The 27,253-nt window shown below is 31.9% G+C and overlaps 1 protein-coding gene across 3 annotated transcripts in view; it reads left to right on the plus strand.

The window, feature by feature from the left end:
* The window catches only part of LOC132942962 (protein trachealess), a 136,477-nt gene that overhangs the window by 100,880 nt on the left and 8,344 nt on the right, over positions 1–27,253 (plus strand). For 2 of the 3 annotated variants that reach the window (XM_061011685.1, XM_061011687.1), the window contains 5 exons: positions 14,964–15,205; positions 21,592–21,671; positions 21,737–21,826; positions 23,879–24,050; positions 24,949–25,070. In XM_061011685.1, the coding sequence (XP_060867668.1) occupies positions 14,964–15,205; positions 21,592–21,671; positions 21,737–21,826; positions 23,879–24,050; positions 24,949–25,070 (706 nt within the window). Of the gene's footprint in view, positions 1–1,014; positions 1,890–14,963; positions 15,206–21,591; positions 21,672–21,736; positions 21,827–23,878; positions 24,051–24,948; positions 25,071–27,253 lie in introns of those variants that run through there. The other variant, XM_061011686.1, reaches the window with a different exon arrangement.

Below are 27,253 nucleotides of genomic sequence, written 5' to 3' on the forward strand. Positions count from 1 at the left end.
TACCTATAAGTTGTAACATGTAAGCCTTTTTTTTCAAATTTGTACCAGTTAACCATATATTTCTGCAGAAGAAGCTTCAATGATGATATTATTTAAAGAATTAAATCTTAAACTATTAAAATCTTTCTACGTGGTACCTACCTATATATTGTACCTATATACCTATAGTCTATACCCACATATAGTTTATAATTTACATATAGCCATATACTAACCCAGGCAACCGGTATATATACAGTATAATATATAGTCATAATTCTGCTTATTATTCTTCGGTTATGTGAACGCATATTATAAGTATATGTCAGTATATATTTCATAACTCGGAACTCGGAGGTATATACAATCTACCTACAAGGTGCCTATTTATTAGCCCATGACTATTTAAAGTTTATACTTATAAGGTATTCGTATATAGGTAGGTACTGTATAAAGTGTAAGTGAACGACTGTGCCGGAAAGATAATAATTAAAAATACCAATATAAATTGATAAAATGATAAAACGAATTTACCTATACCTATGTACACTGCAATGACGCGTTACACGCAGTATAGGTAAGTATACTACACATGACAAGCACAGCAGTCTACAATAATAATAATAAGGAAAATCAGCATCGGAAACGGGGCGAGAAAATGGATCGTGCTGAGGTTCTAAAACCCACAAGATTCTGCAGCTTTGGGGAAGAGCGCCACGCACCCACACACACGCACAAAAACACACCCACTCACCATATATTGATGTACATATATATAGCCATATAGGTATTCGTTAGGGGCGAGGGGGAGACGCACGTGACGGCCGTTTCCGTCGTTAATGAATATAGTTCGGCAAAACGGTATAGCATAATATAATATGCGCGTCGTACGGTGTAACAAAAATAGTAACAGGTAAGCGGCGGCGGTGACGTGACGTTCGCGCGCGCGTACGTGGGTGGAGCGTGTGGAGGACCAATGGTGTACGTGCCTGGGCGTGTCCGGCGAAGAGCGCGCGCGCTCCGCCGCCGTCTGCAGCGTCTCGGTTGTGTCGCGCCGCGTCGAACCCTCCGCGCGCCGGCACGAACGACCGACGTCGTCTCAGTGCGGACCGCAAGCAGCCCGTCCCGGACGTGTCGTCTTGGATTTTTTCGAACGCCGCGCGCGCGCTAATATAGGTACCGCCGATACGACGTGTGACTGCTACCTCTCTACAATATTATGCAACACGCGCGCACACGCACATAATAATATTATAATACGCATCGTACGTTTTACGCGTGTTCACCTCGTCGAATATACGTACCTCGCTACTACCTAATAATAATATTATATTATTATCGTATTACATTATCGTGAGAATAACGGCTCGCCATGAAGATCTTTAGTGGAAAAACGACACGTTTTTCATTCGTCCGACTTTGATTTCGTCCGCGTATTCGTACCTTACGCGTGTACAGGGTGTAACATACATTTTAATATTATATTAAACGTGTCGCGTGCACGCACATATCGTCCTATATATGTAGTATAGATCGTTTGACAGTGCCGTTGTGTGTGTTAATCCGTCCTCGTCGTAATCGCAGGTGTTTGTCGTCGTCGAATAATATATTTTTATAAATTACGTACGCGATGCGCTGCCGCAGCTAACAATTGACGCGCGCTCACGTACGCTGGATTTTTCACACGCGCACATCATGCTGCCGTACCAGGCGATGGCCATGGACTACGCGTCCGCGTCGTTCCAGCGACATCCGGCCGCGGCCAACGTGGGACACCATCACCACGCGGCCGGCGGGCCCGGCGGCGGTGGCCCCGGGTCGGCCGCCGCCGCGTTCAGCCCATCGTGGTTTGTACCGGCTGACTTGTGCATGCCGTTCGCCAAGCAAAATCAGCCGCTCGTCGAACCTGGGTCAGTTGTATATCCATGCCTATATGATACAATATTATTATTTTATTTTTGGTTTTAACTGAAAGTTCAAATAATTGATTATAGTTTTATGGCTGCCGCGTATTATAGCGGTACCAATATACCTCCACTGTATAGTCTGTATATGAGTATATGATTATAAGTGTATATCGATCGCTATATGGTTTATATTGGGTATGCATTAATACTATATTATGTGTGTATAAAATATAACTTGATAATCCAAAATTAACGATTTCCGAAAATGGATTTTTCCCCTCACCATATATAGGTACTCGCTTATAGTAGCTATATAGCCCTACAGGTCTATTATGAATTAGGTACTAAGGTACCTAAATCTTTTACCAACTATTAATATGTATATCTATGTTGACTCGTTATATTTATAATTGCGATTTTTTATTTCTATGAACATATTTTTTATTTTATCATAAATATTAACGCCGTGCGTTTTACGTATAGGTATATATTATATATCTACGTAAAATGCACATATATTGATAGTATTGTCATTATAATTTGTTACATATATATACATTATACGTGCTACGTCGATTATACCTATATAGTTAATCAGTACACTAGCTAATAATTAATATTACATAGGTAGTTTATATTTTTGTCGTGTTAAAATTGCATGCTGTGCTGAAATAGTAAAAATCGGAAATAATCAGTAATTACCTATATAGGTACTCGAGTATGGCGTATATTATACAGCCCATTGTGGTATCATTATATTTGAAAATTGATTACATTTAAAGAAATATTCTAACCTTTAATATTTCAAATCTTTGTGTAAGTTTTAATATATAATGAAAATCAAAAAAAAAAATACTTATCTACGACTATATATATACCATAAAATCTGTCTGATTTACAATATAAAGAGGTATACTGCAGCATATAGCTTTTTGAGGTTTTTCAATAAAATAACAAATCACATGGTAAAACCAACAAGTCCTGCTTCTTCATTATATCTATATTTTGAATTTTAAGACGCAACTTTATAGTGAAATCTTTAGGTGTCTAAAGGTGGAATCATTCGATATAGCATCAAAACTTTCCAATAAAGAATAGTTAAATATATTTAATTTATGTACCCATACTTATTAGTTACATACTTATATATATAAAGCTTTCCATTTTACAAACAATTACCTATATATACCTTTATAAAATAATTATTAACATTAAAAATCTGTAATCTGTTATTAGTTATTACAGAAAATATGTTTGACTGTTTTTGATTTATGAATATTTTGTTTTATCGTTAGCACTTTGGTTTTAAATCAAATATAATATCTATCTATACATAGGTACGCCAGTGCCACGAGATTGGCTGCCACTATAGCATTTTATTTTACGTTTGTCAACTTCTTCAGCATTACCTCTCTGCAGTTCTCTTAGTATAAGATTCAGCATCTAAAATAAAAATAGATGGATAATATAAAACGAATACACAAGTTTTTTTTTTACTCGGCAACGGCGTTCTATTCAGATATAAATTTTACTGAAAAAGCGAAGATAAGACGCGTGCCGAAAACTGTTCGGAATTCCTGAACACAACAACTACGGTTGTCATTGTTAACGTTAATTGGATGCGGGTGGCCTCCGGACGGCCATGTACTTTTCATTAGCGCCCATCCGACGACTGTACATAGTGTGCACCCACTACCTATTATACCTATACGTTTCACGGTCTCGATAATAACTGCTGCTACTGATCACCGACTCCTGAGTTCTGTTATACCTCAGAATGACTTTGCTCGTTTGTTTGTTGTTTATAGTCACAAAGCTGTAGATTCATCAAAACTACACTTTATTATTTTTTTTTTTAGATTCCTTTCATAAATCCAATCGTTTATAATAACTATAACTATTCTTAGCCCACTCCCCTACTCCTGAGTGTGCGTGCACCGTTCGTATTATAACAAGTGTTTATACTAATCGCTGATGGTGCAGAACGGGTGCATCCCAGGGACGCCACATCACAAAATGTTAATAAAATATATGTATTCTTAAGTCATCAGATCACCGTTCCACGATTTGGTTATCTTTTGTTCTATTCGGAAAACCAAAAATATCATGTCATTTGAGTGTGAACTATTTAAAAGGAACATATTATTGTTGTATATAGTTAATCAAAAAACTTAAAATAATATACTTATTATGTAGTTTTTTTTGTGTGGTAGACGATAGTCGGAATTGCCGCCTACAGGCAACTTTTTTTCGTCTCTAGTCAAATTTTATTTGATTTTTCTAATGAAATATAATTATTTCAAACAAACATAATGTATATTATGAAATGACTACAGTAATCTCGTTTAAGTTACTCTATAATTATAATAATATTGCTACAGCAATTTCTATAAAAATTACGCGAATATACGATATGATATTTGGTTAATAATCCAATTGAATAATCAAATATTCTCAAATCATTTTTAATTTTTTCTACAAACTCAATAATAATAATAATACTTTATTAATAAATCTACAAATCAACAATACGCTCGAGACGACACAGTATTTTGTCGATCGACTGAAGTAGATTCAGTGTAATACCGGCTTTACAAAATGAACGACTTAAAATAGAGACAAATGTATTGTTATCATTTAATCGTAATTACACATATAAGCTGTATTAGGAAATAACATAATAAACAATGCAAATATATAAAAAAAAATTCAAACAATATAGTAATAAATATAATTTTGTATCAATTTAGCTTAGAAAAAAATTTCCACCCGGTGCAGTTTCTTATTTTGTCCGATCGCGCTAAATCTACTACCGAATCGTTAATATATATATATTACATTATAATACGATACTATATAGTTATATTATTATTTATATTAGGATGTACCTTATATATTATATTATTATATTATAAATAACAACTACAAATTCCAATTTGTTTATTTATCTAAAATATTAGAAACATTACCTATATTATTTTATCCACTGCAGTCTTTGGAAATTGTAAATAATTAAAAGTAGATATTTTTATGACCATAGTTAAAAGTTTCGCGACTTTACATTAAGCTATATAATATGGATTTTTGTCTCCGTATGGCATATTGCATGTATAATATGCTCTCGGATTTCGTATACTATTATAAATCATAATCATACGTCGAATTCATCATAATATTAGAACTAATCCTTTTTCAAGATTTTTAAGATATTCTATCGATATTGTAGAGCTATAATGACAAACAACGTATATATAATAGGCATTAGTGTATTACTGTATATTAGGTTTTTTTTTTTATTATCTGAAACGACTGAAACGTATTGTAGTTTGCCATACCAAAATAAAGGTACATAATATAATAAGGCGCCTTTGGTGTTTTCTTTTTAATTTCCTGGATTGCTATTTATTATCGCCTGTTGATAATAGGTAGGTACACATACGCAACCTTACGGTCCAGCACAGAACAAACGTCGGAGCGCCTGTGATCGTATCGGTTGCACCCGTATTTTAGCAGCTCATTTCCGTCTGCCTAGCCCATACACATTATATTCCTATGGGACTTCAATACTGTTGCATTGCTACTGACCAAATGCCTTTATTTCCGAGTTTTATGGTTGTGTGGCTGAAAAACACTCGTAAATTCCCCTTTTTCTTACGCCGCCGTATACAAGTCGTATTTTTTTTTTCTTTAACGACCAACCCATTACCTGAGACCGTGTCAATATTATCTGTGTGCAGCGAATGAAATATTTTTTCCGTTATCCATTACAGCTGTATATACAATTATATAGTTAGTTCGAGCACCATTAACATTTTATTTCTAAGTAATATTATTATAATTAGTAACCTAATAATATATCACGTTTTATATTATCACTAATATGCCATTTTGGTCATAAATCATAATAAAGCTATTCTATTAGTGTATATAGTCATTATATATTTAGTTAGGAATATGATATACATATGAACGTTTAAAATACTTTATTTACTTATAGTTTAGACAAATTATAAATGGGTATTTTTCTTGAGTTAGATTAATATTATTTTTTTGAAACTCAATTGTGATTATGGATAAAGCCGTAAACGTACTTTTTGATTTTTATGACTTGTGCCTACCTATATGTTTTAATCAGAAAATAATTTTAGTTGGTTGTATATTTTTAGTAACTATAATAGTTTAATATATTGATATAATACATATATGTATATGCCCCATTAAATATATGAAATATAGTTTCTGTTAAAACGTCAATTCAAATCATTGGACAGTCGGTTTTTTTTTATATAATGTGATGCCAAAAATGTATTTCTTGTTTTCATTGCAACATTAGAAATCAAATATAAATATCTGTATCCATTTTTGTGACAAGTTATTCACGAGTGACGACTTCCAATTCACCACACCTTATATTGCATTATACAACTGGTATTATATTATATATGTCGAGAAATTAAACCAATGCAACAATTAAATCATTTATTTCAACAATATTTAAATTTTATAACTTTATAATATTTATGTTTATAATCATCGAGACGTGAAACGACATAAGTTTTAAACTTGAAATCGAGTTGACGGAAACAAGGAAAACTACCCTTTTAAAACCAGCGATTTTTCCTCCCTCTGGAGATACAATACAAACGACTATGCAACGGCTGATTAAAAATGTACCCACCATAAAGTTAGTTTTTTACGAGTGTTATTCCCCTTTCTTTTGCTCAACAATTGTAATTTGTAGAAATATTTTTTTATATGTAGATACGAGTATTAACACGTGCTAGAAGTATATGGTTTTAAACATAGGTACTTAATGGGTAAACAAATACCTAATAAAAACCCGATAAATTAGTATTTGTTTGAAAAATAAATCAGTGTTGAATATTATAGTTCTACAGCTCTACTACGGATTCCGTTATAATAAAGCTCTAGAAATATAATCGGTCGAGTTGTACAAAATTGAAACCTGTCGGAAATCGCCATAACGTCGAATCTGATTTATATAGATTTCAGGCAATCGACGATAACCCGAGTTACCGACCATATACACTATACAGCTGGTATAATGTATATTATATAATTTGACTTAAAATTTACTGAGTGAGTTGACATAGTTTTAACGTTTTATTTAAATCTTTATTTTTTTATGCATTAAGAGGACGTCGCACCCGCATGTGTTGTCTCCGTCCTACACACGTACGACATAGCAAATTTTCGTTCGTTAGTTTTAATAGGGTGTGGTCAGTTTTGATATTAGAGTGACTTGACCTATTATCAAACTTTTAAGTAACAACATTATCTGTTCTCTCGTTGGTTTTTTACGATATTTTAAGTTTTAAGTTAGCTATGAATAGGTAAAACATTAATATTTAAAAATGCTCATAATTCGCTTTAAAATTAAAATATCGTAAAAACTAACGAGAGAACACAGATAATTTTGTTACCTAAAAGTTTGATAATAGATCAATTCACTCTAATATCAAAACTAACACTTTTGAAACTGGCGAACGAAAATTTGCTATGTCGTCTGTGTTCGTGTGTAGGACGAAGACAACACATACTGTTATGACGTCCTCTTAATATACCTACGTCTTATGCTCTTATGTTTATATTGTCTGTATAAAATATAAACTATAAACTTTTTTTTTAAATAAATGGCAACATTTTCTCATTTCAAACTATAATAGTCTATTATATGACGTGTTCTCATTCGATAGATTGTGTATCGCATATATCTCTCAAACTCATCAGTGACTATAAACTATAGACTATAGTATACCATATTAGTTAGTTGTTATTAGTTGCATATTAGTTGGGTTTGTTAGTTGCCTTTTTAAAAAGTTGTATAGTATTGGTAACTTGGCTGTTCTTAAAATTATCGTTATCTGATAACAGCTATAGTTAACACGGTTATAAACCGCTTATATTATTATCAACTTCATTAGTAGGATATTCGTATATTTAAGGTTTTCTGATGGTGCAGATCGATAATTTGGTACTACCTGATAATTGTTATAAGTATCTTTAATATGAGGTGATCAGCATGTGACACGTTTGCACAGGCCAATTTACGCCACTGCAGGATATAATATATATATATATGTGTAACTGTTATGGCTGTGGGCACGTCATCAGTATACGCGAAAACTGCAAACAACAACAACAAACACCTCCGTTACGGTTACGTAAACATCACGATTTGCGAATAAAGTAAATAATAATAATATAAGAAGGAATAAAAATGGCAGAATCGATTACTTTCGTCTTAACCGCGGCGAAACCTTCGTATCAGCCACTGCGGCGCCGGCCGGCCATTATCGCGCGTATAATGTGTTACGTTATACAGGAGGTCAGTTATCGGACAGATACGTGATTCCGCGGTCACAGCGGAGTCGGCACCTGCAGCAGCGCGGTCAGGTCGCGGCCGACCCTCCGGCGGTGTGGGTTGCGGGCGGGTCGGCCACCGGTCGGGGGTGTAGTAGGACGCGCGTCACGCCGCCGTACTATATCGTCCACGAATACACGTGATAGTGCGTCCGCACGTACCTATAATATCGCCGCCCGAGCAATAGTACGCGTACCTATACGCACCGGACGTGACCGCGGGCAGCGGCGGTGGTACACGCACGCACGTGATACCAGCTCCGACCGACCGTCCGTCGTTGTCGTCGTCGTCGTCGTCGTCGTCAGCTGTGCCGCGTGCCAATCCTTGCACATAATATACGAAACGCGCGATGACATGACGACGACGACGACAACAACAACGACGACGAAGATAATAATAATACAACACAGACACGTCCGACTTTAACGGTATGTAATTTATATACATTATTTGTATATATATATATATATACACACACACACCAGGTAATTGGTTGCTCACCGTTTTCTTTTCGTGTCGTTTTGATTACCACCCATTATATTATATTATTGTCAAGTCCATCCACCATCGAATATAACGTGATCATATGTTTTTATATTGTACGAAGCATACTTATATTGATACGACTTTACATATAAGTAATATAGCTTATATTATATTACTGCATAACTGTATAATAGGTACATAAATAAACATAGAAGTACCTTTTTTCGTCTTCGGACCACTGTATTGAGTTGACTGTTGACTACCGACCAAATTTATAACGATGAACATTTAACAATATTATGTTAGTAAATTATGTAGATAAACCATTAAATTACCAATAATTCGGTCTTCTTATATATATACCTACGTATAAAGTTAAGCCACGCACGCACCAGCAATTTCCTACGTTTTTTCATAAATGTATATTGTATTAATATTCAGTTTACCTGTATGATATAATATTATTGTTATATTTTCTCTAAAATAAAAAACATACTCATCACACTGTGTGCCCATAAAAAAAGGATACATATTTAAAATGAAGTTGTTGTGCATGCGCAAAATACAAGAGTTGAAAAATTTTAAGTCATAGGAATTTATGATCCAACAGTTCAGACCCATGTCCCACAAACAGAATTAAAAAATATGTATAGGGTACTGAGTAATATAAGTAACTGCATGAGTTATATAATGTATACCCTGTTTTTGTGGACACTGCATAAGGTACACACATATATTAATTAATATTATTTTTCATAACATTTGTTTATTTATAAGCACGCAGTACTTAGGGAGTTTTGGGTGTTGTAATCTATACCATCATTGATTTTTTTTTTAAACTATTATTTTAAACCTTCTTCTATTGTTCAATGGAATAAGTAGCTTCCGGCTGCCGGGAATCACGAATAGTCTTAGAACTTCTCTACGTTTATTATACTATATAGGTACTATTATTATAAATATATTTTTATAGATAACATATAAGGTATACAATGTTAATTTTTTATGAACATGATTTGGAATATAGCATTAAAATAAATTTGATTGTGATATTTTATACCATTAAGATATAGCACATAAACTAAATTAATATCTTACGTAAAAAATGTAGAATTATAATTTAAGCTGGATGCTGTGTAGACGAAGAGTGATAACATAAAATTGTCTAGTGGGATTTTCTACACTGGAGAGGGTTTGTAAAAGTTGCAAACACAGTCCCACGGGAAGTTCGATTTTCGAGGATGTCCAGTTTTCATAGGTCTCCGATGAATTGCAGGTAATAGACCTTCTTGCTGGCTTTTACTGCTTTCTCGTCATAAAAACTTGAAAGGGAGAAAAATGCATTTCTAGTGAAAATAACAAAAATCACGTACAAAATTTTTCGCCTTAGAATCGATCCTACAACCTTATAACAACGCCGTTGTAAATTAACAGAATTTATTATAGATATAATAATAATAAAAATATGTATAATAGTGGATGAATAGAGCATAATTCTAATATTTCCCTTGCCTTATTTCTATATCGATCGTTCTCTCTCTTCTTTAATCTTTTATTGTTCAGAAAAGATTGATGATGGATTATTTAATCAAACACTCGGGCGGCGGCTTTCAGTCCAGGTCAAAGGCGACAAGACCCGGTAGCTGTTCTGAATTAACACGGTCTTTCTCGCACTCTCTTAAAAATGTCGAACAAACAATAGAAATGAACAGAGAAAAAAATTAATGTCTACGAATATAAAAAAACAACGTTTCATGTGATCCGTAACGGAATGTTATTAATATAAAATGAGATCAACAGCCATTTGTATTTTACTTTGTATTCGAAAAAAAGAACAATAACAAAACAAAAAAAAACATTTTCAAACTAATAACATTCACTACAATATTATAATTTAAAATACTTTTTGCATATTATTTTTTATTATTATAATATAAACGATTATGATAAAGTAAATTAGAAATCAAATCTAAAGAGTAAGCTTATTGTACATCTGACTATTGGTCAAAAGTTAAATTATAGATAGTAAGAAATAAATGGTACGTCTATATATGATAACTGGAAAACAAAAGTAGGTATATCATTTAGACCAACTTAAAATAAAATTATATAAAAATCAATTTAAAATTTTCCTATCCCTTATATGGGAAAATAATATTTCATATAGGTACCTACATAATTGATCATATAAATTAGGTGTGTATGTATAAATAAGTATTAATCTAGTTCTGTATATTGATACTTTATAATATAAAAGTTTGATATATCATATATGCAATATGCTTATATGCATTAGGCTGATATTAACTTTTATACGAGTATTATAAGGTAGTTGTAATTAAAATATTGTTTAAAAAAAAAAAAAAAAATTTATATTTTAGAAATTATTAAAACAATTTCTAATACTTTTAAAACCACTCAATATTGAATTTGAATTCTTTAAATGTATAGTGTTATTACAACTAGCTAACACTAATAAGCATTTTTTGTACAATTTTAATAACTATTATTAAAATACCTTAATTTGATTTGAGTGCACTCAATCCTAACCTAACCCATGGGTTTATAGGTCTTGTAGTCGAGTATTGACGTTTTGTATATTGTGTCTTAGACTTAGACCATAATGATATAATGTCTAGAATTATAGACATTAAGATATGTGGACATACTATGGATCATTTTTGGTTATCAACTTATCATCAGTCATATAGTTGTGGTGAATTGGTGTATATGTGAAACACCTAATATTTAAATGGAATATGACTGCCGGTCGGCGGTCATTCGATACTTAAAATGTTTTTACACGCGCGCATTTCCGATGTTCACCCACTCGCAGATACACACACTCACAGACATATATATAAGTCCGTCTGTAAAAGCGAAAATGTTTTTCGAAAGAGAACCGGTAACCTAATAAACACGGTGTGTATGTTGGCGCGGGGTCCAAAGTGCCGAGTGGCCGCCGACACAGCTCGTACGGTCCCGCGGGAACTTCGCCGCCGCCTCTGGTCGGGCAATTTGGTCAATTTGCTTCGTAAAAGAAGAGAAGAAGAACACAAGTGGCTGGCGCGCGCCAAGGGGAAACCGTTGTCATTGATAATTCCTTCTTTTTTTTCCTCTCTTTCTATTTTCTCACTACACCTTGTCCCCTCGCGTACACCGAAACGCTAACGTTTTTATTTCCTCCACCGCCAATCAATGTGCACCAGATCGTGTATGTGTGTGTGTGTGTGTGTGTGTGTGTGTGTGTGTGCGTGTGTGTGTGTGTATATATATATATATATATTGTTCAGACGTTAACTTCGTTTGCCTTTGAAACGCGTACAAGGGCTGCCAATACGACAGCAAAATTATCGCGTAATTTCTCGGACACAGCAGTAATCAACGGCAGCGCTATATAACGACATAATGTCTATATTATTATGTACTTCATTATCAATGTACCCGTCAAATCTCAAAATACACACCTCAAGTCCCGAACCTCAAGTCATTGCCAACTGTCAAGCTTATCGTAAATCTTGAGGCGTATTGTTGAACATCACTGTAAGTCTGAATATATAAATTCGGAACTTAAAAAATACTTTAGTAAAATACTCATGAATAAAAATTCGTGAAACATCGACAACATATAAAATGTATATAAGAATTTAAATTTTTTGACAATATATACCTAGGCCTTAGATAAAATAGGTACCAATACAGGTAGTATCTACCAAAAATGACTAGAATATTTGAATGTCAAACTGTATTGCTGTGCATAAAGTACCTCATAAGTCATAATATCATTATATGTGTGCCTGTATTATGATTTATATACGTTTTTAATTATTTATTGAAAACTAATTGTTTTTTATACAAATGTCAACGATCTTGTATATAAATTTATAAAAAAAAAACAATATTAAGATAATATTATTATTTTATTTTATTTTATCTTAAAGCACAGAATATTTATATTATTTAATATTACCTACATAATATCTAAATAACCTGAATATATATTTATGAATTAAAAAAAAAAATGAATTGCTATATCTTTTATTTAGAATTTTATGATAAATTTTATTAAGACGAATTTCAGGGTTATCATTTCTTGTTGTAAGTATCTAATGTAACGACGTACTATATATTTATATATTCCAATAATTATATTATATCATAATTATAACCCAAATGCGTCTGTTTGCCGCTTGGATCTGTTTTATGTTTAGAATTTTCGTTTGTCTATTATATAAAATAGTAAGTAGTTCTTAGTTATTGTCAGTTGTCAAGTACCTATAGTTGTTATTAATGCGAAATCAATTGTACATTTTTTTAAATCATAATTAAAACTTTCTATTGCATGGATCGATTATAATAAATAAAAAATATCGTGTTGTGCTTATATACTTTATAACAATAATAACTTAAATTTATTGTTAGAATGTATACACATAAGTTTATAAATATAATATAAGAGGATGATATCCTAGAGTATATTTTTGATTAAATGTACAGTATATATGTAATATATGACTCGGATGCAATTGATTGTGTGGAGAGGGTAATGTTGGGTCAAGTCACTCCCAAGGGAAATCGGCAGATATCGGTGGACATTATTTTCCCCTTAAAAACAAACAGTCTTATTAATTTAAATCCGTTTTCTTCTAATAACTTCTGGGGTCTTATATGTTATATATTTAATTGGTAACCGACGTAATGATTATATTTACCTAAAGTTATTTTCCCATCACACACGTTATTGTGGCTTAAAAAAAATGTTTATATCGTATTTTTAGTTCATTATTTATTATTATTTTTTAATGTATCGTTGACAGTATTTTTTTCTCGATCGCTCTTGACACAATATGTACTAGGCGGGAAATTTATTGCTCTTCTGACCAGGTTGTTAGTGAGAAAAATGATACGATCGGTGTAAAAAAAAAGATAGCTTATATATAATTTAACGATTCATAATACCGAAAATGGTCGTGTCAGAATATGATATGAATGATCACAATAATGAAAAAAAAATTGTATACCTACCTATTGTCGTCTACACAATAAAATGGTCTTCGGGCAACACGAATTGCTCATAAATATTGAGTATATTGACTGTCCCCTATCGTATTTAGATCGTCTATTGCGTCAGTCGTGTAAAATACTCCAGTATCAGCCAACCACATTCAGAAATGGCAAAAAAAAAATAAATTCATCATTATACATTTATAAGATATACTAAAAACCCCAGTCGAATTCAAATAATATATTTGTTATTTAAATATTGATATTCGAATATGCATTGATTTATTAAAATGTGTTCAATGTATAACTTGTATAACTGTATGACTAGTAATTAGTATTGTATTATAATAGTGAATTATTAAATTATATTATCAGGTTCAGATTTCCGATATAATTCAAATAAACAAATGAATTAAATTAATGAAATTACAGTCAGCAAATAGTAAAATAAATACTTTCCTGATACCTGACTCTTTAATATTCTTATATAAATAAATATTAAACTTGATAAGCTATAGTATTAACTATAATATCATCTATATTATTTATACGAGTTGGAAATTTGAAAATTTTGTTAAGGTCAGATTGTTAAACATAACATCGCGCTCTCCCGCCCTCAGGCGTTGTATTATGTAAGGTTATTACTTACATATGTCATGAATCATGATGCACATGATACAAATTGTATTTGGCAACAAATTCTCGCCATCTCTATACGTTCTATATGCAACAACGACAACGAAATAATAATATGTAGAAGTATTAAGAATAAAACGATACAACATATTATACGATCAAAAAACCGGTAAATTTGAATTGTTGACAAATCCGGAGAAAAGTAATAATAGTTAGCCGGCACGCAGTGTGTGCGATATGATGTACATCAACGCATGTGACTTGAATATAACGCTCGGGGGTTCGTCCGTCTATTCCGTACATGGACTCGTCCGGTTACTTACTTGATCAATATTATTGACGAAGACGACTACGTGTGTATGGTTTAATAATTAAAAACGAACTCTCGACAGCTCGTGCATTTTAATCATCAGATTTATAATATGTTTCAGCAACAAGTTCCATTAAATTTATTATTCCCATTAATCGATATTATGTGTGAATATATACTTCTTATAAGGCTTATCGGATATCTATGGTTTTTAATTTTAATTTGTTTTTTATTTATTAATTTTTTTTTTTTTTAGAATACTTGAGTTGAGAAAAGAAAAAAGTCGAGACGCAGCTAGGTCAAGACGGGGCAAAGAGAACTACGAGTTCTACGAGCTGGCCAAAATGCTACCGCTGCCTGCAGCAATTACATCGCAGTTGGATAAAGCGTCCATTATACGGCTGACAATATCGTACCTGAAACTGAGAGACTTCTCAGGGCACGGTGACCCACCATGGACTAGGGATGGTCCACAATCCGCATCGAAAAACCTAAAAGGTAAAGTAACACACATTTTATTAAACTAAATAGTAAATGTATAAATATGTGGGAAACGATTATGACATTAATTGGTTCAATTAGTTGGATATTCTATTGCTAATTACATAACTTATATTAGTCCAAACAAGTTATTAAAGCCATATCTTTGATGTATAATAGAAGATTTTTAATAAAATTAAAACGTTCTATAATACAGACTGTAAAGAGTAACGTTTCTTTTTAATATAGTTTATTTTTGTGGGGTTGATGTCTGCACTTGTCGTGGACGTTGCTTTTGACAATCACTAATTTGACGAACTCAGTTTAACTGCGCTGACTTCCGTATTGTAAAATCCCGTTTTTTCTTCCGGGTGCGCGAATACAGTTTTTTTGGGGGTTGGATTAAGGAAGACAAAAATAACTTTTACACTTGACCGGCATTCAATTAAAGGGCAGATCTGTTTGAAATTTAAAAAAAGGGACTAAACATATAATTTTAAGCATTTTTCGTTATTTGATAAAAGTATGATAATGTGTTCTTTATACAGTTTCAAATTATACGATGCAATTTACAAATGTTCTTATTTCTACTTATAATTTGAACAAATTATAGTTATGAAGAGCTTATAAAGTGAATATAGGTATTGAAAAAAATTAACATTAAATTCTCTACACGCTATTTAATAAAGTTATTACATTTTTCATTACCGAATTCAAACCATAAACAAAAACATGCACATTAAAATATTATCTTATTTTACGTTTTGTTACTCCACAAGGAATAAACATAATAAATAATATTTATTTATAAATTGTCTAATAAAATTATTACTTCTGCAGAAGTGTTTATATAATGCCCAATGATTTAAGTAGATACATATTATTTGCTTTGGATTGAAAATTTGGAAATATATATAGAAAATAAAATTAGTTTACATTATTATTATCAATATAATTAATATATGAATAAAAAAGATGTGTGTATGCTCTGTGTAATATATAATGTTCTTTTAAAATATTAATAACAAATATTTTATATTTATTTTTTTTACTGTAGGTAGGTACTTTATTCATTATTGTTCATAATTAAACATCTATAATGCAGGTCCAATAAATTATGTTTGTAGACTTTTGGTAAGAAACCAACACGGTTTATTCAAGTCTTTTGAAATTCTTCCCAATTTTCAAAATATTTTAATCACACTATTCACACTTTTCATCTCTTGAGTACACTTTTTTGATACGTTTTACGTTTAATGATCCTGCCGGTATACCATGAAAAACTTAGTTTTAGGTATATATCTCTTTAAATTTTATATGGGGCGATGACCACACTTTGACCACCGTACAAATGTCAATCAAAACATTACCAGCCTACCGCCTGGTGTAATTTGATTTTGCGTTTAAATGCACTCGTCGAACGGTCAAGTAAATTCGTTTATTCTACCCAACGTTTATCGAATTACCAGTTATCGAGTGTCCGTCGGGACTATATAGCCCGCGGGTGACAGCAGTCTTTTCGTCAGTGTATATTGTACGTGTTATATGATGTGGTTTTGCTCACAAAATATATTGTAGGTACCCCGAACAATTTTCGAACCTTAAAAACACCTACGTTTTTAATTCAACGATTATTTTCCATTCTTTTAAAGACTTTAACCAGGTATATATTTATTACAAGAATGATTACAAATATGTTGGTTTTTAGTAAAATATATTAGTAATAACTAATTTGTACAAATCCGTCCAACTGAATACCTATGTAATTTTACTGCGAAAATGTGTAGTTATTTACTGTAGGATGAACATTCAAACAGATATATATATAAGAGCAATAATAATCAATAATTATAATAAAGTGAATAGTGATAACATATAATATTATATTGTAATATTTTCCGGTTCGTTTGATCAGCCGCGGGCGCTGCACGAACGATTGACTCCGCCGTACATATTATACAGTTTTCTGACTTCCGATGATAATAATAGTAATAATAACAGTAACAGTAACAATAATAATAATAATAATAATAATAATAATAATGATAACATTGGTGTATACGTAAGTCGTGGGTGCGCGCGCACACAATACGGATCTAACTAGCTAAACGTCGCGCCGCCAATATTACGTGTATAAAAGAGGGTGACGGCGGCCGATTTAGTTAACGGCGGCGGCGCAGCGGTAGTGTTATTAGATTAACAAGGAGGCACCCACAGCCGACATCCCCGTGACGGCGTGCGCAACTTACACATACGCACACGCACACCCACACAAAACCCATATACACGCGTACGATGAAATTTGCGTACATTATAAACGAACACTTTGTCACGAGCCAATTTGCATACGTAAGAGGCGAGAACGCGTAATAGGTTTTGTGACGGAAGAGGGCGATGGGCGTGGTCAATACTCGAAAATCATCGAGCGTATCTCAACAATATATTATTAATAATCGTAATAATAATAATAATAATAATAATAATTTATATTCACTGTTCAATTATTATTGTATTGCTCGTCGCGAATGCTCATCTATCCATCCGCCCGTTCGCGTGCCGGCGGCGACGTCGAAAGCGCCCGTGTACTATAAATTATTGTAATATTACTATATAACGATTGGCCGCAGTGACACACGGGCGAACCGATTTTTCTATCCCTACAAAATATAACAGAAAATGCATATTTTTTCAACAGTCAATATAGCATTATTTTAGTTGACATCATATATTATATTGTTATTATTATTATTATATAATGACTGCCGAAGAGGCCGGCGGTGCCCGAACATGTACCATCTCGCGAAGTTACCCCGTTTAAGTCGCCGACTCCGTGTTCGATTAGACCCTCACGGATTGAGTATCCCAAAAATATGTATGAAACTATAATAACTATCAATTAATATTTACGTCGTTGCCACTCCACGCACAAAAATATAAGCTTTCTAATGTCATGTTTCATTTATCTTATATGGTCGCATTGTATTACCCATATAGTCAAGTGTATGATTTGAATTTTAGATTAGTAGATATTTATATTTCATTTTTTTTTCAAAAATCTTTTTTAACAAAATATATTATATAAAAAAACACATTATTAAGGTTGTTAAGGTTTCACAATTATTTCTTATGGTCACTACCAAAAATGATATCTAATATCAGCTATTGCATTTTTATTATGTTGTATCATTGTATCAAATGTTAAGCCTTTAATTTATGGAACTATTTGTGACATTTCTAATCTGTATGTGTAATAAGGGAAAATTATATTATATCTGTCTAAGAAAACAGCGAAAACAGGTTTTTAATTTTAAGTGCATTTAAACAACTAAAGTCTCAAATAATAAAAATCTTAAAATAATATGACATTTTTTAACGAAATACAAACATAGAATAATTTAGTTTATATTGCAATAATATGTCGTCAGATAATAGTGTGCCTATACGTCTGTACTCTGTTCCTGGAATAATTTTATGACACATACAAATTGGTCACAATTTACAAGTCACAACATGATAATATAATGGATAGGTACAAATTCTGTTTATACTTTACTAAATTGTCCATGTCAGTTAATCAGCTCATTTAAAACACCGTTCATTTTCTACTGTCTACTTGATTTTTTTTTTTTTATTGATTATTTTTTTCATATTATATATTCAGGTTATACCGGAGAGTATCATGAAATATTCTCGGGAATGCTTTCCAATGATAGTGACAAAACTCTGCAGTGTCTATATATTATATATAAAGTAATTGTAATATAAAGATAATATTGTATATATCAAGTAATTCAGAGCTTTCTTGTTCGGTGACACAATAGGAGACTGTCGTGTAAAAAATAAAAAACAGAGGGACAAGGACGAAGAAGCTAAAAGAACAAGAGACAGTTAGTAATTTGTGACTCGTGTCTTGGACAAAAAAAATGACAATTCTTTCCACGGCTATCAGCACGAGACTCGAGAGCACATGCCCATTGTCCAATACCTAGACCGCCAAACTCATCTCTCTCCACGGTCAATCATCCGATCAATATTTATATCGTACCACCGTTACGGCAATTATTTTGATTACACCTCTTGCCAGCAAAAATTCTATACATGCTATCGACGTCAACATCATCATCACTATTGTATATCGTACCTACGTTGCTTACATCCACAAAAATATGCCTTGCTCCGTTACATCTTGTCGGGTACAAAACACGATAATTTCATTGTAACTATTTCAATTTTTTTATTTTTAAAAATCATAATAGGTAACTCTAATTCTAAAGTGGTGCGACTAAAATTAAACCTATTTATACATTAGGTACATTAAATTTTATATAATAAGTTTTTCAAAAAAATTCTCCATCTATTATTATATTATAATTTATTATATAAGATGAATATTATTAGGTCTGACATTAGTTATTCATGTTATTTATTCAATCATAATGTATCTATTTGATTTAAATCGCAATCATATAATATTATACTGTTGGATCGATAAACTATAAGATAATATTAATTTATGTAAAAATATTTATTTGGCGGTTACAGTTACACTGTACTTTTTGGATTATGGTGAAATCGTCACCACCATGTGGTTTTAAACTAATAATAATTCCATGTTGACAATATCTCAATAACCACAAAATTTGATTATAATTCATGGGTATAATAATTGTAATAATATTTTCGTCAAACAAATCCGGCCGACATCACTTTAAAGCGAATTAAGAGTGCCTGGGGGCTTGTTATCATCACAAAGAGGAACTTAGGGTGAGAAGAGTTTAAAACACTACCCGACTGATTGCTGGGACCCATGAATAAACCTCGAGCTAACTGAGTTAAATGCAAGGGGAGGGCTTTAAACATTCCCCCCTTTCTCTTTTTATTTTTGTGGTTTCAATCAGCCACCCGCAAAATAGGGGGACGGGATTTGTTAAACACACACGCGCGCCACCGACTTAAGTTAATTTGGATAACAAAGGTGCACTTCTCCACCCTATGTGTATATATTTATTTGTGTTTACAGCCAAGTAAAAAAAATTCAAAAAAAACTGATTTAACAACAATCGAGGAAGAGTTTTGAATTACAAGTTTTCATCAGTTTGACAGAGGTCAATTTCTTATATTCGCTAAGCCTTTGAAATATATAATTGATAAAATTATATTATGTGGGAAAATAATTGGTGTAACGGATTAATATTAAAAGACTATTTTTAGTAATAAAGTTATATATTTTAGTACAGATAAAGTGTTTTATATAACTGATACATTTTATTTGATTCATATGGTATATGCCTATATATCAATTATTTATAAAAGTATAATAAAATTACTATGACAAATTATTTAGGTAGTTTAAATTACTTGTTTTTCAACATTTACTATTATTTTAACGAAATCAAACTTTTTAATTGGGCATCCACCCCGTGGTACTTATAAGTTAGTTATACTATTATTATAAATAATTAATAAATACCTACTTATATCTCACGATTAATATTAACTATATTCAATTGAATGTTATGCATTATAGTATAGTTTATGACTATACTGATGTTATTATCGTTAAATCTGAGTGTTGATTGGATTCAAATCATTATAAAAAAATAATAGATCAAAAAACAAATCTGGCTATAAAAAATTATATATTTTTGTCAGCCCAAAATAATATCTAAAAGTACAATTTACAAAAACTAATTTTAAATTGTATTTGACACTCATATAGAATGTATTCCAAAAGTTGGAAATTTTCCCCTTAGTAAAAAGAACAATAAATAATTGTTGACACCGCCAGGAACACATGTGGTAGTAGTCCCAAGGGACGATTCTCCTGCTGCAATACTTTACGGTCCTTGGTAGTGGTGGTATAGGCGATATTAGTATTTGGAATATGATATAGCTGGCACCTACACAGTGTCATAAGCATTTTTGAAAACGTAACAATGTATTATTTGTAACTAAACAAACGAAGATAAATTTATATTACATGTTTAAGATACGCACATTTTTATAAATAAATGGCTATAATAATTGTGTATAGACTTATTGCGATTGGCTCGATTATTATACCGATTAATAAATAAGGGAGATATGTTATTAATACCAACACATAGTATTACGCCAGTCTGTTTGTGCAAAGTAAACGACCAAGTTGCCAAATGAAAGTCGCGAGGGTGCTTAGGGGACGAAAATGTTTACTCAGTTGAGGATTAGGATAGACTTTTTTGATTAAACTAGATGTATTTATGTAGGGGCTGTGAAAACAGTTCTTATTTGAGGGAAATGATATGATTTTGTGCATTTAATGAAAAAATACACAAACTGGATACGATATAATAATATAATATATACTATTTAATATGTGCGATGAAAATTAACTAGAGAATATAGAATGTTTATAAATGTTTCAGGAACCTCAGCTCGAAATAGATCTCCTAGTACCATAGCCTTGGAATTGTTTGAACAGCACCAAGGCACACATATACTTCAAGTAAAAATTAAATCATACGAATTAAAACACGTCGATACTATTAATATGTCTTATTATTTTTACAGTCGTTGGACGGTTTCGCTTTTGCGTTAGCTGCCGACGGACGATTTCTATACATATCAGAAACCGTGTCCATCTACCTAGGTCTTTCTCAAGTGAGTATTTTGAAACACCGTACAATATTAAATTATATTTGTTACTCAATATGTATAAAAGTGTGTACGCTATATTATAAAACAACGTAAATGCCAAGCTATACTGCAATGTTGAAGTCTTCACTTCCCGTACAAACTCCCCTTTGAATATGGCACATATTATATAATATGAGTCGGACAATATTAATTGCGCTCAACACTGTCTACTTGACACAATCGGGAAACACTTTGCTCCCTATTGTTAACCACCGCGTATAATAATATATTAATCCAGTTTAAACTGAATAACGATATGTGATTTCATAATATTATTTAAATATACCGTCACGCTGCAGAGTAACTTGATACGTACATGGTATGAAACAATACAAAAATATAACTTAATAGCTTATATCAAACACTACCGACTTTACTTTGTCCTTCCATTTTGGTAATGACCCGAATTTGACCAACTTAATATCTAAAACCTCAATAACATATTTTAAAAATAGTTTTTACTTTTTTATATTATAGTATTTAAAGTAAGTAGTAACCCTATCGATAATTGGTATAATTTATTTTCACGCTTCTTTATTCAGAGATATTAAATTAACGTTAGGTATAGATATATATTATAATGGCATTAAAATAAATTCCCTTGTTTAGTTCATATAAATTTCTTCTAATTCGTTCATTGTTGTTTGAAATACTTTTTAGTATAACCTTATATCTATTGTTTTAAATTTTTATTATTTCTCGTATTCTCTTGGTTGTGTATAACAGTTATTTCTTTAAATTTACCCAGGCTATTCTTTAATGGACATATACGTTTTTTTCATGGAAATATTTAACCACATACCATTGGTTTTATAGGTATACCTACCATAATTTATAATATTATAAAATTAATGCACATTTTTTTATTTGTAATTCCCGAAGAAATTATAGGTACTTCTGAAAAGTTTTTATCAATATTATGTATACAACTATATAATTCATTAATATTATAATGGAACAATATATTTTAATACCTAGTCATAGTAGTAGGTAGTAGTTGTTACAACTACATTTTCTTTACTTTTTTCATTTTTTGTCAACTAATTTATTATATTCCTCTATAATCAAATCAAAATTATAAGCTATTAAAATTAATAAGCCATTATAAAAGTATAAAAAAAATATACACATAATATCAACTATCGAGTTGATTTATAATAGCGTGTTATTTAAAAAATAGGCACATATAATATAATTTTAAGTTTAAATTCCCCAATAGAATATATTTTATATAAGTTTGATTATGTAGTAGATACCTAACTACAATTGTATAGTCTTGTTCACATAAAAAAACAAATTTTTCGTTATAATATTTAATTTTATCAACTAATAAACATTTTCGTCTCTATTTTATGTGTGTCATCCTCATCATACTGATTTTATTTAAAATTTGTAATTTCCATCAAAGTGTTACTTTTTAAATAATATATAACTATTACGCAAATAATTTAATAGTCGTTAGTTATTATTTATACATCTATAATACCAGTGTTGTTTAGTTTGTTGGGTGAAATGTGATGTAGAAACAATCGTCAGTTCTAGAAACCTATACCCTGCACACCATAGTCCTGTGTACAGGCCACGTCAAAAGCGCAAAAACCCTGGGTCTCCCCCGTGTCGGCCTTTGCAGCATAGCTATTGATTGTGTCAGGCGGGCGAGAGAGAGTACGGTTCGGAATTACGAATGAGGAACACGCTCGCACGGCTCAAGTGTACGTGAGTCGAATTCGAGTCGAGCCGGAACCCACCCGCGCAACCTTTAAAACCCGTCAATCCTCCCTTACCTTTCCCGGTGAAAGGGAGATGAGGGGGGAGTGTTTGTAGACCATGCGCACAGCCCTATATATAGTCTAAATTAACGTTACGGACGGTAACAATGATGGACGATTCGGGAAGATTTTTCACTAAGTCCGAATAGTTTAATTCCCCTTGTAACGTACAACCAATATCTCAAGAGGCTTCCAAATGTCAAATCGCTATGGTAGTTCCTTTACTTATCCGTGTTATTTTTTGCAGGTAGAGATGACCGGTAGTAGTGTGTTTGACTACATTCACCAAGCTGACCATTCTGAGCTAGCCGAACAATTAGGCCTAGGACTGACTCAAGGCCAGGGAATGGCATCGCCGTCACCCAGCAGTGCTGGTTCCGAAGAAGGAAGTTCTAATGTGGGCACGGCAAATCCCGACGGTGAGTTTTCATCCCTTCAGACAACGGTGGCCACACTCTACGACGTTTCACGTGATTAGCCACACGCTCACCCTGAGTGTTTTTTATTGCCCCGTCACGCCGTATAGAACACTGAAATGCAATCCAATTTATAACCAAAAAATAAAATAAAAAACATCTAGTCCGAGGGAAAAATTAGTTTGGTCCTTTTTCAGTTACAACGCTCGATCCGATAGTGCGTGACGGAGTATTTTTATGAATTGACGTGAGGGGCTATGATTTTAAACCCAATACAAGTTCACACAGTATAATTTTCATCAGATACTAAATTTAAAAAAAAGATATATTAAATTCGTTTTAATTCTTTCGAAATTATTCTAAAATATTTACATACAATTCTTGTAATATATATGAATAATGAATATTTAAAAATATAATCATTTTTCACACACTGACCACCGATCATGTGCTTATAGTTCGGAACATTATAATATCGTATAGACTTTCTGGGGTATATAAGGAAGCACGGATCATTAGTCCGGCCACAAACAGTCGTGACTTCGAACACATAATTATATAAGGTTGTATCCCATTGCTGTTTTACTAATAATATTATGCTGTCATAGTGTGAATACGATCGCATGAACATTATATTTTATTTTTTAATGAATAGGTAGGTAATACAAAAATGATTTTACATTATTCGTAATAATTAAATAATTAAAGCTTTGAATTAATCATAGGTAAGTATACAATCACGTTTACCTTTAAAAGAAAAAATCTAGCCATGAATGGTCAATAAATTAATAAATAATAATGAAATACATAAAATACATAAAATAAAGTTTCCAATAAAATATAAAATACAAAATTTACATCATTACCTACTATAATTATTATTACTTTATACAATTTTCAGTTTCGTCAGTGATGTCTCTATCCAGCACAAATGCATATAAAGGCTTAGACAGAGCGTTTTGCATTAGAATGAAGTCTACGCTGACTAAACGTGGTTGCCATTTCAAATCCTCCGGATATAGGGTGAGCGTACATATATATATACTTTTCTAATACGGATATTATTACCACCGTATAGGGTGTAGAATTATACATTTCATCCCACTTTCCCAGTAATATATGAATTCTCTTATTTGGAGGGGAGAAGCGTAATTTTCAGACCAAAATTGTAGTAAAGGGTTGACGGTTCGGTGATTATTAAGCTTAAAACAACCGAAAATGAGTGCGTCATACTACCTATATAGTTTGAAAATATTTCGATTCTAATAACTAATCAGTCATCGGAAATTACCAATTTCACCATACTATGAAATGTCATTGATTCAATTGTATATTTTTCTATAAAACAGTCATTATTTATACACCGACAAAATATTAAACTTAGTAGGTACCTCCTTACTTAAATAATATTTCAAAATAAAATTTATTTCTGTGCACAACATCAATACTAGAACAATCATATTGGAGTTGTATAAAATACGAATGATTGTGTTGACCTAATAAAACAAGGGGATGTGAAATAAAGACAAGGCAAATACAAGGGTTGAAGGAAAATTCTACCCCAAATATAAATGATGATTCATTGAAACCACTAAAAATTAGTACTTTTGTTCGAGATACTTGTACTATTTTAATTGGATATCTCCTCGAGCACCCAAAGCATGGTTTCGGTCCAAATTTAACAACAATCGAAAATGAAAGTCCCAAAAATAAAATGAAATAATCGAATACGTTGGAATGTTTTTTTTTTATTTATTGTTATTTGTTTACATACGGGTTATTCATGTATAGAGAATTTCCATCAGCCTTGTGTATATGTAACACATAGGTACCTATAATAATATATAAGATAATTCGTAGGTATAAACATAATATGGTCAATGATGCATTTACAAATTCCATACTTTGGCAACCTGTCACCACAAAACTGGCACTAACTGACCACTGCTTAAATGTAAAGGTATATAGGTATAATATAGTATAATGTGCGTATGTAAGTTTACATATTATGTGGTGACAATGACAAAGAGAAAGCTATTCTAACGATGATAAAACAACACTGATATTGTAATAAAAATAATTATAATAATGCACAATTGGTGTTCTACTGTTCCACAATGGTTACATTCTTACATAACAGTGTTATTTCAAACGAATAAAATTAAATTAAATATTCGACAAATTAAAGAAAATAAACCATTATAAGTATCTACCTATTACTTATTCAGATATTACATCACCACATTATTCTCCTCTATAAGTGGTAATTTGTTTCATCTTGATTTTTGATTTACTTCAGATGGACTAATAAAAACAAGATATCGGTTAAATAACCATGGATAATTAAACATTTGGGTCCGTAGACTGTGGACGAGAGAAAAAATCCCAACCGTTTTTTATATACCTTTTTTTTTATATATATATAGACGCACGCGCGTGTGTGTATGTGTGTGTTCGAAGGATTTGGGTTTTATGGACGAACAATTCTGATAATTTTGTTAACGTCTATTCTGAATGAGCCTAATTAATTAATTAAATCGCCATAGATCCGTGTCCAGTGAACGTTTTGTTTTAAAAACAACTTCCTTAACAAGTTTGCACTAAAAGAACAATAGAAAACAATTTAATAACAATAATTGTGCGTGTCATGCGTTTGATCATTTTGTTACGATTTCATTGTAGCCCGATAGAATGAAAGACAAAAAGCAGATGATACTTTAGTATTCAACGACAATATACAAAATTCGATTCACATAGACACGAAAAAAAAACAATTACTATAGTCGGAAGCGTCCAAAAAAAAAAAAAAAAACAATAATAATAATGTACCACATAACGTGTAAACGTTTAGAGTATAGTAAAACAAAAATTGAATGACCGAAGTAGGCGGCCGACTTAAGATCGTTGTCAGGATGTACAAATCATATCCAGTGATCGTGATGAGTATACAAGAGAAGAACGCCTCTGGTTCCAAGAGGTTGTTTTTCCTCTTTTTTTTTATGTAATTTACGTGTCAGAACTGTTGATGTCGCGTTAACCACTGTTTTTTTTTCACACGCCACTAACAGTCGTACATTATATATATGATGTATATCATACGATATTATTAAGGCGATAAAAACTCGTCAACAACCTTTACCTTATGGCTATATAGTATATAATAAATAATAATACACATTATAATATACACACACAAAACATTACAT

This window comes from Metopolophium dirhodum, chromosome 4, assembly GCF_019925205.1.
Source record: "Metopolophium dirhodum isolate CAU chromosome 4, ASM1992520v1, whole genome shotgun sequence".
Lineage (NCBI taxonomy): Eukaryota > Metazoa > Arthropoda > Insecta > Hemiptera > Aphididae > Metopolophium > Metopolophium dirhodum.